Here is a 14,692-nt window from a genome sequence, read left to right on the forward strand (position 1 = left end):
AGAAGGTCTTGGGGCCATGACCACCGGGGTCCTTCTAGTCACAGTCAGACCATTAAGTCTGGTCTTATGAGAATTTGGGGTCTGCATCCCACTGCTCTCCTGCTCCCTCAGGGGTTCTCTGTTGTGTTCCCTGTCAGGGCAGTCATCGGTTGTACAGAAGGCTGGTAATCTTAATGTGAAAGTTAAAATAATGCTATTAGAGGGAAACAAAGTATCTTCGTGATTTTGGCAAAGAAAGATTTCTTAAACAGGATACAAAAAGCACTACCAAGTAAGAAAAAAAAAATACACTGGACTATTCATACCTAGAATTCTGTTCATCACAAGACACCGGCAAGAAGTGAAAAGGTGAGTCAAGACTAGAGGAAGGAACCTACAATATATTTATCTGATGGGACTCACTTCCTTACTGAGAAAGATAAGCTAATAGAAAAATAACAAAAGATTTGACCTGACACTTCACAAACAAACTCCACTAGTCATCAGAAAAATGCAAATTAATTCTACACACCCACCAGAGGGGCTAAAAAGAAAAAGACGGAAAATACTTAGTGCTGGGAACTTCTCAAACTGCTGGCAAGGGTGGACACTGGAACAATCACTTTGGAAAACTGCTTAGCATACTCTGTGACCCAGTAATTCCACTCCTAGGGATATCCCTAACACATATGCTTACCTTATCAAAAGCCATGTAATAGAAGGTTCATAGCAGTAATACTCATGATAGTTCAAATGCCCACAACAATAACACTGTATTCACATCACGGAACTATGTATCAGTGAGAATGAAAAACTATTGCTATATGCAAAAATTGTACTACAACTGTTTCTGGCCTTCAGTTTGGCAGTATGTATTAACTTTTTAGATGTGTATATCCAGCTGTTTCACTTCTCTGAATCTCTTTCACAGAAATACTTTTAAGAGTGTGAAATGTTTCATGTTCACAATGTATATTGTAGCATTACTTGCAGTGGTGAAAAATTAGAAACCATCAAAATGGCCACTATTGGAGAATGATTAAATAAATTATAGTACATCTATACTATGAACTATTAGTCAGCCAAAAATGAGGCTGATCTGAGTACACTGACATGAAAATATGCCCATATATAGAAAAAATAATCTACCAGGTTCATCGCTACTGAAGACTCATATCCTAATCTTCATTCATCCCCAGCAAAGTGTCATCTCCAGAGAATTTTTTTTTCCTCCTCTTATAATTTTAGGTTACATTCCAACCCCCTTCTATATCTTTAATCCACAAATCTATATGCCAGAGAGAGAAAACCATGACTCACTTTCTCACATCTCAAAGCAATGTGTACTCTCATGAGTAACATTCTACCGTACTAACCTCAGCCAACGCAGCACTTTTAGCTAAAGAGAGAGTCAATCAAATTTAGCTGATGTTTTTGCATAAAAAACCCAGGAAGTCCCTGAGGAACCGAATTACTAGGCTGAGTGCTGTGGGGACCATGGTCTTGGAGAACATCTAGCTCAACTGGCATAACATAGTTTACAAAGAAAAATGTTCTACGTTCTACTTTAGTGAGTAGTGTCTGGGGTCTTAAAACCCTGTGAACAGTCATCTAAGATACTTCACTGGTCTCCCCTTTCAGGAGAAAGGTAGAATGAAGAAAACTAAAGACACAAGGGAAAGATTACTCCAAAGGACTAATGGACCACAACTACCACGGCCTCCACCAGACTGAGTCCAGTACAACTAGATGGTGCCCGGCTACCACCACTTACTGCTCTGACAGGGATCACAATAGAGAGTCCCGGACAGAACTGGAGAAAAATGTAGAAGAAAATTCTAACTCACAAAAAAAGACCAGATTTACTGGCCTGACAGAGACTGGAGAAACCCCCAGAGTATGGCCCCTGGACACCCTTTTAGCTCAGTAATGAAGTCACTCCTGAGCTTCACCCTTCAGCCAAAGATTAGACATGCCCATAAAACAAAATGAGACTAAAGGGGCACACCAGCCCTGGGGCAAGGACTAGAACGCAGGAGGGGACAGGAAAGCTGGTAATAGGGAACCCAAGTTCGAGCAGGGAGAGTGTTGACATGTTGTGGGGTTGTTAACCAATGTCATAAAACAGTATGTGTACTAACTGTTTAATAAGAAGCTAGTTTGTTCTGTAAAACTTCGTCTAAAGTACAATTAAAAAAAAAAAAGAATAAATACAGAGGGCAAGGGAAAAAAAAAAAAAAAAATCCAGGCAGTGTCATGGATTCCAAATTTCCTGGAGCTGTGAAGGTTGGATGGCTCCTGTAACTACTGCCCTGAGATAATTTTTAAACCTTAAACCAAAAATATCCCCTGAAGACTTCCTGAAACCAAACAATAGTTTAGCTTAACTAGTAAAGAATGTCTGCCTTTAGCATTATGATCTTTTAAGATCTATCTATACGAATCAAATTGACGACAGCAACTCGAAGGTGAGATAGGATCCTTAGGGGCGGTGAATGTATGTTAATGGGGGAGGAACAATTCAGAACAGGTGGCTGCAAATGGTTACATAAACCAAAGAACGTAATCAATGTCACTAAATGGTACGTACAGAAACGGTTTAGAAAAAAAAAATCCGGGCAGTGGTCTCAAAGTGTCTCCCCCAAGATATGTATTAACTACAAAGGGAAAGAGGGCAACTCTATGGCAGAGAACCCCACAGTGAATTATATCTCCACAAAGCTGTTATTCATAGTGATAGTCGAAATTGACTTGACAGCACCTGACAACAACAAAGCTGTTGATAAAAAGCAGGGCAGGGCATGCAGTGTACCGGCAATGTCCCCTGACTGGATCTGGTGGTGGTGACAAGGGTGTTGGCTTTATAATTCATTAAACTGCACATACGTGGTTTATACACCCATGTATAAATATTTCACAGTAAAAAGGTGAAGAGAAAAAACAACAACGGAGAGCATACTAAAAGTGGCTGTTTGTTTTCAAAAATGAAAGTTAAAATAAAAACGGCACAGCTGGCAGGGAGAGTCATCTCATCTGTCAGGCTTCCTAAGAGCATCCCTCTCGCCGCACTCGTACTCGGGGTGCACTTACCCGCCCCCCTCACTGCACTGGGGGCGCACTCACCCTCCCCATCTCACTGCGGCCTGCTCCCGTCAGTGGAAGGCCTAACCTTTTGGCTGACCCGTCTAATTCATAAATCCAGCTCCACAAATACAGATGCCTCAGGTCAGGGAACTCCTAGGATAGGCCAAAAACCAAACCCAACCCCTTGTCCTCGAACAGAAACCACGTAAAAATCCCTTTTATAGGGCTAGGTAGCAAGTGCTTGGACCCAACAGTTTTCTAAACACATACCATTAAATCTCACATTCTCTGCTCTGATCTACCTAAAAAATACCACTCCTACTATCCATATAAAAGTCATCAGCTTTTTAGTGTTATCTCTGGAATCAAGAGAGTTGAAACTAACTCTTGAGCAAAATCTGTAAAACAAAATCTTGGTATTTGGAAGTATGATGGTGATGTTATCTGCACATTGCTAAATAGCCTCTGCTTATTTTTTTTTTTATATATTTAGTAATTACCCATTTCTAGCAGCTAAGTGGCAGGAGGCAACCTTCTGCAGAAGAAAGCATTTGAGATGAATTCCTCATCTTTATTAAGGATAAAAAGTAATATAAATGGAATGCGTCTGTAGTCTAGTTTCTGGTATTTTTTTCGTAAGAACACAAAACAAGTTAAATTTCAAAACTGAAAACCTACAATACTTTCACTTACATACTTTCCTAAGACTGGACAGTCATTTCTTCCCCAGTCCAATACTGGTGTCATACACCGTACATACGTGCTTGCCCTAACAACTGAACGTCCGATGTGGAAAAGGCAGAGAAGATCACGTACTGAGCTGATAGGTTGGTTGCCTCTGGAGAGAGAGACTGGAAGTAGGGAGACTAGTATTGTTAAGAATGCTGTTTTTTTTGTTTGTTTTAAAAAAAAAAAACCCTGAAGTGAAAGTCTCCAGAAAGCCCTAAACCATTAAAAAGCATGAATATTCTCGAAGGACTAATGGACCACAACTACCACGGCCTCCACCAGACTGAGTCCAGCACAGCTAGATGGTGCCTGACTATCACCAGAGGCTGCTCCAACAGGGATCACAATACAGGGTCCCAGGCAGAGCTGGAGAAAAACGGAGAATAAAATTCTAACGCACAAAAAAGGACCAGACTTACTGGTCTGAGAGAGACTGGAGAAACCCCGAGAGCATGGCCCCCTGACACGCTTTTAACTCAGTAATGAAGTCACACTTCAGGTTCACCCTTTAGCCAAAGATTAGACAGGCCCAGAAAACAAAATTAGACTAAATGAGCACACCAGCTCAGGGGCAAGGACTAGAAGGCAGGAGGGGACAGGAAAGCTGGTAACAGGGAACCCAAGGTCAAGAAGGGGAGAGTGTTGAAATGTCGTGGGGTTGGAACCAGTGTCACAAAACAATATGTGTGTAGTTTAATGAAAAACTAATTTGCTCTGTAAACCTTCATCTAAAGTACAATTAAAAAGAAAAATAAAGTATGGTTATTCATTCCTTAGTTTAGCCCTTTTCAAGGCTGGGGTTTCTTTTATTCTCAGGTTGTTAAAAAGCAGGCGGCCTCCATGTTGAATCAAATGTCCTAAAGGTGAATCATGGCATGCTGACACCTCCAGACCAACGCCGCCGGGCGCCACCGCTCGCCACGTTTACTCCGTTGTTCTGCTGTCCCCACAGCCCCCAGCCGCTTCCTGGTACACATCCCAACCACACTCAGCGGACCTCGCCCTTCCTGCAGTTCGCTTAAAAAAGGTAAAACCATTATTCTGTGAACTTCCTTCATCTTCCTCCTTCTATATATTCTCTTAGTTTCCTTCCTCTGCTCAGAAGTATTCCCACTCTCGCTTTTTAAACAGTTAAGTGTTTTTAATTATACAATGAAAACAGGCTCATTGCAGAAAATGCAAACAACACAGAACAGCATGAAGTGAGAAGCAAATACCCCATCTCTGATGCGCCCCAAGAGTTCCCACCGTAACAGTTTAAAATGCATTCTTCTCTATATGTATTTTTATGCTCACATATATGTATACATAAATGTATACATATAATGTCATTTTATCAGAAATTAAATCAGACTCCATACAATATACTGTACAGAATTAACAACCAGCATTTTTCAGTGAATGAAGAAGACATGGACGTATTTTCATGTCAGTATACACAGATGGGCCTCATTTTTGGCTGAATAATAACTCATGGTATAGACGTACTATAGTTTATTTAACCATTCCCCTATAATGGCCATTTAGATTGTTTCTAATTTTTCACCACTACAATATACACTGTAAACAATATACATGGTAAACACGAGACATTTCACACCTCAGAAGTATTTCTGTAGAAGAGATTAAGAGAAGTGAAATAGCTGAGTTAGTATGCACATTTAGAAATTTAATAAATATTGTCAAACCAGAGGCCAGAATCAGTTGCAGCACAATTATAAAGGAAGGAAAAGGAAAAAGATAAGATGCAAAAGGTAAATAACCCAATATAGAAGACACACACACACACACACACACACACACACACACGTACATGGAAAAGAGACCCCTTCCTTGCAAGGGCTTTCGGGCTGTAAGGCAATAGGTGTCAGGGCATTTGTGACGTGCCCAGTTTGTCCAGTTACACTGGGGCCTGGGTGCACACAAATCTCCAAACAAACCGCACAGGCTGCCCCTCATAGCACCCTTTGCCTTAACTACCCTCCCCCTCAACTTGTACTGCCCACAGTTCTTGGATCTGCACTGTCTTTATTCCCAATGCCATTACCTGGGCTCCGGCCTCAGTGTCTTAGCCAAACTAAACCATTCCCTAACTGGTCTCCCTACCTCCTGTCTTTCTGATCCAGTCTCTATACTGTGAGCTGATTTACACGGTTAACTTCCTAAGTTGCAAATCAGATCATAACAGTTACCACTTTTTGAATTTAAAATATTTTTATAAATGGGGAAACTGAGGCTCAAAAATGGGGATGGGCAAGCTCCTTTGGGGCAGCAGCCATGTCTTTTTCATCTTTCTATTCCCTGTTCCTATCAGTGTCTGACTCAAATACGGTACCTGTTGAATCAATGAATGAGTGGTAACATGACTGATAAAATAATGTTATTTTTTTTTGCCACAAACCTCTACACGTTTACAGAAGTGTAACTAGGGTATGGCAGTTATTGCACCAGCCCTGGACTTGTGGCGCCACTGAGTAGTTTCTATTAACTTGGTAAGGCCAGTGGCTTTATCTATGGAAAAGGGTGCCTATGGCAAACACTGAAATGGTACCCCTGTCCAAACATCTGACACTCCTCTTTTAGATAACTTTACCATAGCATCAGCTCAAAAAAAGAAGTCAAGCTTGTTAGTCTTCTAACTGACACATTACCGTGCTTGAGGAAGGACGTTGGGCCAGAGTGGGGTAACAGGAACTGTTCAGTAGTGCCACGTGCTCAAGGCCGATGCAATGCCCTAGATATGCCACTGGCCCTACATCAACTCAAAACTCTACTTCACAAACGGATATACTTGTCAAGTTCCTTTGAATAACATCCTCTCCCTGAGCACATGTGAATAAAAGGATTTGATTTACAGAAACTGAATTGAACTACATTTTGGTCTGTCTCTACTAGAGGAAGCAGGAAAACACACCGGTGCATGCCTCTGATGTGGTAGCCCTGGTTGCAGGGAGCCTGGGCAGGAAGAAACCGCATCCATGGGGGCTGACTTGAGAAGACACAGCGATGTGAGCCACTGAGCACAAACTACAGCTCAGCTACTTTCCCTCTCAGATCAGAGGAAGGATTTGAGCTCCTGGCTGCAAAAGGCAGGTAGAGTCAAGGTGCCACCTGAGAATCTGAGAAGTCTGAAGTCACTAATTTAGGATTTGGGTTTAAATCCTCTAAATAACTTAGGGTTTTAGGACTAATCTACCTCAACAGAACAAGATCTAACTCAATAAAGGAGCAAAAAACAGCACCAGCTCTTCTACCACCTAGGGCAGGGAGGGGTGGGCAGAGGGCCTGAGTACACCTGACCTTATCAGCAGAAACGCAGAGTGGCTCAGGCTCTGGAACCGGCTTGCCTAAGTTCAAATCCTGAGTCCACCACTTTTAAAGGCTTTGTAACCTTTATTAACTTATCTGTGTCATATGCTCTTCGTCTGCCAAATGAATCTGATCCATAAACACAATGGCTTTAGCTCCTCTCTACAGGCACCAAAGCAGAAACACTTACAGATACAGCAATACTTACGAGAGTTATATGCTAAAGGCCATGTATATTCTCTCCCCCAGAGCCATCAGATGTAGAAATAACCAACATGAAATGTTAGCAAGCACCGCTAACATTGCTCCAGACGCGTTTCATCTGGCAATCTCAAGTCATTCTTTAAGCATTACATTCCTACCAAGTCAGAAGTATCCCCACTTTACAAATGGGTAATTTGAGAGCCAAGGTTACAGAGTTTAGTTGTAAGATGTAAATAAAACCTGAAATCTTGATTCCAACCACTTTTCTATATATACACACGCTCTAGTTTCTTTAAACCTGACCCTTAGGAATTGGTAATGAATTTGGCTTTGATGGATTATCCTTGGTGGTAGATCAGCAGTGCTCCAGTAAATCCTAAAGGCTAAGTGATAGCTCAGTTGAATGATACCGTTTTTCAGTCTGGCCATTCAGAATGACAGGAAATACCACAAGTCCCAAAAGCCAGAAGTCCATGGCATTCATATTTTAATATAACAATTGATTTCAACACACTCCACTCCCCATATTCATTCTCTCTGGAAAGAGGAGCTGCTCTTGCCTTGTGCTGCTGATGGCTTTAAAAGGCTGTTCCATCTCCTCTGTAGCCTGACGCTTACTTGCTGATACCTGAGCTCTGTTACTAGAGAGTAGAAGTCAGGTCTTCAGAACACAAGCTATATATCAATCTTCAGTCAATGGGCCTTGCCCTAAACAAGTATAATGTGCAGTAATGGCCAAACCCAGAGGTCGGCACAGATGGAATTACACACCAAATATGAACTCTGAAGAGCTACACCAAGGGAACATAGCACTGCCACGGTTCTCCCTTGAGATATCCACCCATATGGCACAAATTGCACTGGATGATCTACACAAATGAACTCACGGACAGGATGTGGGCAGAGGGCCTCAGTACACCTGACCTTATCAGCAGAAATGGTAGAGTGGCTCAGGCTCTGGCACTGACCTGACTGGGTTCAAATCCTGAGTCGACCACTTACAGGCCTTGTAACCTTTATTAACTTCTCTGTGTCTCATGTTTTTCAGCTGCCAAATGAGGAAAACAGGCCTGCCTCATTAGGGTGTGAGGACAAGATGCGGTTACACACATGAAGCGCTTAGAACAAGGCTTGGCAAAGAGTGTTTAGTGAATGTTAGCCATTATTATTATTAAAAAGCAAATGGCGAAAGACAAGGAAAATGTGCTAGATTTGTTCTATACACTATCTGTAGACAGTACCTATTTGAGGTTACTCTAAGATTTGCTTTCTTAACATGAAATTATGATGTCTTTAGAAAAAATCGCTCTGTATGACATTTAGCATACTTAATGACTGCTGCATAGAAACAATGACAAAAAAAAAAAACTCCAATGTTGATGCTTCTTTGGGAAAAAATCCTCAAACTTAAGGTCAAGGCTGCCGTCCAGTGCGGCAGGAAGAATTCTATCATTCATTGTCCTACACAGAAATGTACACAAGGCAACCACAGTTTGAGAAAGTTTGTCAACCAGCATAAACCTCAAAATGAACGTAAAGAAGCATTTATTTGTTTTCAAATAGTCTTTACGGACTGAAAGGTCAGGAGTGTTAAAAGCATATGAACTCCTCTGACACCAGAGGAGAGAACCAAGAAAGGAAGAAATGGATGGAAATGTCAAGTCTGTGTAAGAAGAAAAGGCCATTTTCCAAGCCTGAACTGACTCCTGGTGAGTGAGGAAAAATTCCTACCCAGCTCGATCAGAAAAACAGAAAGCTCTTTCCACTCTGATGGCTCAGGCAGAAATAGCACAAAGAGCAGGCATTTGATAAGTATTTGTTGGCATAATTTAATTTGAAGAAGGGATTTGGTATTTTGAAAAGAGTGCTACTAGACTAAGAATTAGAAGAGTGGTCACTCCAGATAGAAAGGATAAAATAATGAATGACCATGACCCCTCAATTTTTTTTTTCAACTAGAGTTGAAGGTGGAAGATCATCACCAGATTTATCTTCCTAAAAAAAACAATTTCTCCAGGCCAGTCATCTGCCGAAAAAATCTTAGCTATTCCCCACACTACAGGAAAGGGTCCCCACCTACCTTTCCAATATTGTTTGGTCACCAAGAAATGTCCACTCCGACCAGACTGGTTTCATTGTTCCAGGGAAGAACAGAGCATGCTCATTTCAGCTTTCTCTCCCCAGCGCCTATCACAGTACCTGGATCACAGTACCTGGCCCACAGTAGTTACTAGTAAATGTTTGCCCATTCAACAAAAAACTAGTGCCTTCAGGCCTGCGCTCCCTGTGCCTGGCTCCTGGAAAGCCCCTTTCCTGCTTGTCCAGTCAAAACCCAGCCATTCTTCAAAACCCCTCTTCACTTCCGCTCCCTCCACCTCTCCTCAGCAGCAGCACTCATCCATCCTTGCTGCTCTCTTCTCCCACTCTCAATTCCCATGGAATGCAAATCACCTGAGATCCTGTATTCTCATTTAAACATTTCCTGTTTGGTGTTTTGTCTGCCCGGCTGTAACTGGGAGTTTCTTGAAGAAGACAGAATATTTTGAGGCAGAGGGAGTCAGAGAAAAGGTTATTAATCTGTCACCAGACAGATCTAGTTATGTGCTTTGGGGAAATTTTATGTTAAAAACTTAGAACAGTGCCTGGGACATGATATGCACTTCATCAGTGTTAGCTACTACTATTATTCATTTCCCAGAGCCTCAGTTTGCTCACGTGTAAAATGGGAGTAAGAATAAATCTTCTGTCAGGTGGGTCTTCATGAGAAGGATGAGAAGTGTATGAAAACCTCTTGAGCCTTCCTCAGCACACAGTAGCCCCTCATCGCCACATCACTGCCATTACTACAAGGCCTCACGCCGGGTGCCGAGAGGGGCTCGGTAAAAGTCAACGGAATAAGCTGGATGAATAGCTGGGAGAGACGTATGCTAATATCAACTAAGCTATCAAGAGAAATTTTTTCAGTCATTTAGTCAACAAATATTTACTAAGAGCTTTACTACCATGTACCAGAAAACCCTGGTGGTTCAGTGGTTAAGAGCTATGGCTGCTAACCAAAAGGTCAGCAGTTCGAATCGACCAGGCATTCCCTGGAAACCCTATGCAGCAGTTTTACTCTGTCCTCTAGGATCTCTATGAGTCAGAATCGACTCAAGGGCAATGGGTTTTTATCTTGTACCAGGCTTTATTCTAAGTGCTGAGACACAACAGTGAAAACAGTCCTCGACCTGTGAAGTTTACATTCTGAAAGGGAAATCAGACAATTAACATAGAAGGAGCCGAGTAAAGAAATGCTTCAAAGGTGTTAAGTGCTGTGAAGAAGAAACAAAAAAGCAAGGTGAGGGCTGGCCTGGTTGGGGGCGGGCTCTCCAGCTGACGTTTAGGTCGAGGGCCGAATCCTCGGGATGGCTTCTTTTTGTGAGACTTATCTTGACCCTCAGGCAGACTCTGGTAGCCTTTCCACAGGTCAGCATGACCAAAGAGGCTGTGGTGTGACTGCTAGGGTCCCTCTCAACTCAGACCAAGCTACAAACATTGCTGAACCAGTGGGTGCAAAATTTTTTTGTGAGAATGTTTTTCTGGCCACTTAAGTTTCATGTGGAAGTAAGCTGATCACAACCATACCGCTACTGGTCTGTTTCCCAGGAAGTTCAGGTCGCTGTTCTCTCCAAACAGGTAACCTTCAGGATGAGGTGAGTCAAACTTCTCTCCTCCCATAATGAAGTGGCTGGCAAAATAGCTCCCTGGAGTGGGACAAACAGAAAAATCAAACACAGGGAAACCAGGCAAACCGAAGTAAAAACACTGATTTTAAAAAATTTCTAACCCTTCAAACAAATAATTAGAACAATTCCTAACTCCAGAAGTGTCTTCTTTTCTTGAGTTTGGACAATGGCACAAAATGAGTAAAATCACAGCAGAAGAATCCAAAATACCAAACATAAAATAGATCATTGTTTTCCTTTCAACGTTCGTTCATTGACTCCTGATCATAATCAGTCTGTAAAAGACCAGCAACGCCACACAACCCACATTAATGAACATATATATGTATTTTGTTACCGATTTTTTTCTTACACTTGAAACGGTTATCCCAGGGATCTTAACCACAGGTACTAGCATGTGTACACACGCATACCTTTCTTCAGTTAGATTTTCATAAACCAGCTCATACGCATACACAGATGTCTCAGTACCCAGCCACTACTGTATCTACATCTCCATAACCCTCTACAATAAAGTCTCTTTATACTTTAATTTGCTCCAAAAGATATAAATGATTGTTTCATAGGAAAATACGAATTTAAATAATACAGCTGTCCCTGGCTTTACCTACCAATTACCACACAGCATGCCAAGCCTCAGCCTCAAATTCACTAACAGCGCTGACGGCCAGAGCTGCAGGACATGAGTCATGGTAGGTCCCCTTTGCCCCACCTTAGCCAGGCAGGAGGCAGGGATACCGTCAACACTACCAGATGAAATCAGGTCAGAATTCCCACCAACCTCACTCAGACGGACCAGGAACCATGCCAGGATGTGATGGTGCTGAGGAGTAACAAAGGGAGACTCAGGTAACACTGCAAATTCTATCTGGGAATACTTTTCAACTTTGACAACTAAACGAATGCCTCTTACCCCAATCTAATTCTCCCATTAAGGTAAGCTGTTCTAAGTGAGGGACTCATGCCATAACATGCCTTATCAATGTTCTCATATACCCCAAATTCTCAAATTAATACAAAGAACTTAAAAAGATGGCAAAAAGCTTATTTACATGTTATACTACTAGGATATATATATACAAAGTCCCTAAGTCAGTTGCAATTTTTGCTGAAGATTTACAGGAAACTAAAAAATTAGTATCAAACTGTGGAGAAGGAAGACAGAGAAGAAAAAGTGAACCAAACATTCATTTTTGGATTTTCTACACATGGAGCTTTAGCCTAGAAACACCTATTACGTAAACAAAACAATGTGGATAAAATCACCACAAAGTGAGGCAATTCTTGAATTAAACCATAAGCAAGGAAACATTATTTGAGAGTTACAGCAGCCAAAATCAATGCTATCACTGAGGAACTCTTAAAAGTTACCCACCAAGCTTAAAAACACAAAGACCAGCTGTGGTGCAGTGACTTAGTAAGACCCTTGGCCCTTCTAACCACAGTCTCCATAACTCCCATCAAATGACAGGGTGTGGATTATGCAAATGAAGTACTTGTGGCTCACCAAGGAGATTAGCTAGATTGCTAATAATGTAAATAAGATGCACAGCACCCTTGTGGGGGTGGGACTATGAAAATAAGATGTATGGAACCCTAATTAGGGGACTGGTCAGTTTTGCCATCCTGCTAGGCTTAAAAGACAGTCAATCCCAAAGCAGAGGGGACCTCACTGTAGCCACGAAGAAGAGACAGTAGCAGAGTATGTCCTTTGGACTTGGAATCCCTGTGCTGAGACCCTCCTAGGCCCAGAAGACAGAGAGAAAGCTGTAACACCGAAGACAGCAAGAGACGGCAAGAAGCAGTGGCAGAGAAATGGTGGCAGCAGAGGCTGCAGAACCAGGAGACTGGCAGAAGACGGCATGGTGGGCTTCCTAGCCCATGGAGCCAAGTGGGTACAGTGGGTGTGCTGACCCACAGAGCGAGAGAGCTGAGTGCCTTCGGGCGGGAGGCTTTTCTGATGGAATGGGGCGTCTCCAGGCACTTACTGGCAGAGCTAAAAGGGCTTTGTAACACTTGCTTGACCAGGGCAGAGGCCAGGCTGAGGGTCCGAAGGGCCAAGAAGACGAGGGCCAGAGAGAGGCTATCCTGATGGAACAACTGTATCCTGAGCATTCCTGAACCTGAATTATAACCTGTTACTTCCCTAATAAATTCCATAATCGTGTGAGTATTGTCTGTGAGTTCTGTGTGGCCACTGTAACAAATTATCCAACCCAGCAGAGAAGTGGAGAGTGCCCTGGGAGGGATGGTTGGTGTCAGAATCAGTAAAAGGTATGGAGGGTGGAGGCATGTCTGACCTCTGCCTAATAGGAATCAGCGTTAGGCTGTTGATCTTGATTCTCCTTCCTCTTCATCGTGCCATTTTTACACCACCCATCTGCAGTGATACAACAGTGCAATTGATCATTTAGGAAAGCTTAATTGTCAATTATTTATGTCAGCACTTGCTAGCCCTATTTTCCAAGTGCATAATTTATAGAGAGGGAAAGTGCCTAGCTGCCTTAAGTACCAGCAGTCATCTCAAACAATTTAAGAGTCACTTACCTCTGAACCTTAGTAAAATATATTTTCTATATATTAGGGATTATATATCTATTATACAGTAGATGAAATTAGAAACGCTAAAGAGTTTACATTGAAGGATGGCTCGCCTTGCTCCACAGTAAAGAAAAGAAAGAAGCAGGTTTGGTGCCTGAAGTTGTACACGTCGAGTTCAGTGTAGGAAGCACTGAGTTTCCAATACCTGTGAGCACTCAGGTTTGGGACGTGGGGCAATCAAATCCATGATCACTGGTGTGCAGGTGGAAGTGGGTGACCCTAGCAGGAGAGGACTAATGACTCGGGATCTTAGAGGTTAAAGAAGCTGACCGCATTCTATTGGAAATGTCTTTTTTCCCATAATATTAAAAGAAGTTATGAAAAAAGGTGTGTAGAGGCAATGATGGTTTTGCCTTGCATTAAAAATAAAGAGCACAGATATACAAAACTCTAAAATTAGGGTCAATAAATCATGGATAAAAGGATTTTTCATTTCAGTTAAAAAAAAAAAAAAAGCAAAGTTCCTTTAAATGCCTCATTTTCCGGGCTGCGCTTAAAATACAATTTCATTTATAGTTTGAAATTATGATATTTACAAACATTCAATGTAGCCAACCTTTCAGGAAAAAAATGCGTTGAATAAAGTGTTAAAGCTAGCTTTATACTTGTAACTGGGAATGATTTTCTCAAAATTATATAGGTGACTTCTAGTTTAAAACTAACGTGAACCCGGTTCAAAACTTAATTAGTAATTCTTTGATGCTGTTTTCTTCTAGACTCTTGGCCGTTAAGTGGGAGGTGCTTTAAATGTGTAGACCTGTAATGAATTAAAGTAGAATAAGCTTCTAAGACCCTTAACAGTAAAAAGAAAAAAATTAATTTAAGACAATCAAAATTTCTCTTCTTCCTTTCTTTGAAATGGATCCCTCTAACAACTTGCTCTCAACTGGATTGGTGAGATAGAGCAAACTGCCCACTGACAGACTGGGTAAAGCTCTTTGTCTCTTGTTGAGGCTCTCTATAGTGGCAGCACACAGCTATGTACCGTTGCCACATCGACAGACACCAACACCAAAAACGTAACAATCCTTATAAAAGTTACCTTCTGGTCAACTTATATA

The 14,692-nt window shown here is 41.8% G+C and overlaps 1 protein-coding gene across 2 annotated transcripts in view; it reads right to left on the reverse strand.

The window, feature by feature from the left end:
* RNF157 (ring finger protein 157) overlaps positions 1–14,692 on the reverse strand; it is an 88,952-nt gene that overhangs the window by 56,625 nt on the left and 17,635 nt on the right. For both annotated transcript variants that reach the window (XM_049859036.1, XM_049859037.1), the window contains exon 2: positions 10,930–11,048. In XM_049859036.1, the coding sequence (XP_049714993.1) occupies positions 10,930–11,048 (119 nt within the window). The remainder of the gene's footprint in view (positions 1–10,929; positions 11,049–14,692) is intronic.

Source organism: Elephas maximus, chromosome 19 (assembly GCF_024166365.1).
Source record: "Elephas maximus indicus isolate mEleMax1 chromosome 19, mEleMax1 primary haplotype, whole genome shotgun sequence".
NCBI classification, from domain to species: domain Eukaryota; kingdom Metazoa; phylum Chordata; class Mammalia; order Proboscidea; family Elephantidae; genus Elephas; species Elephas maximus.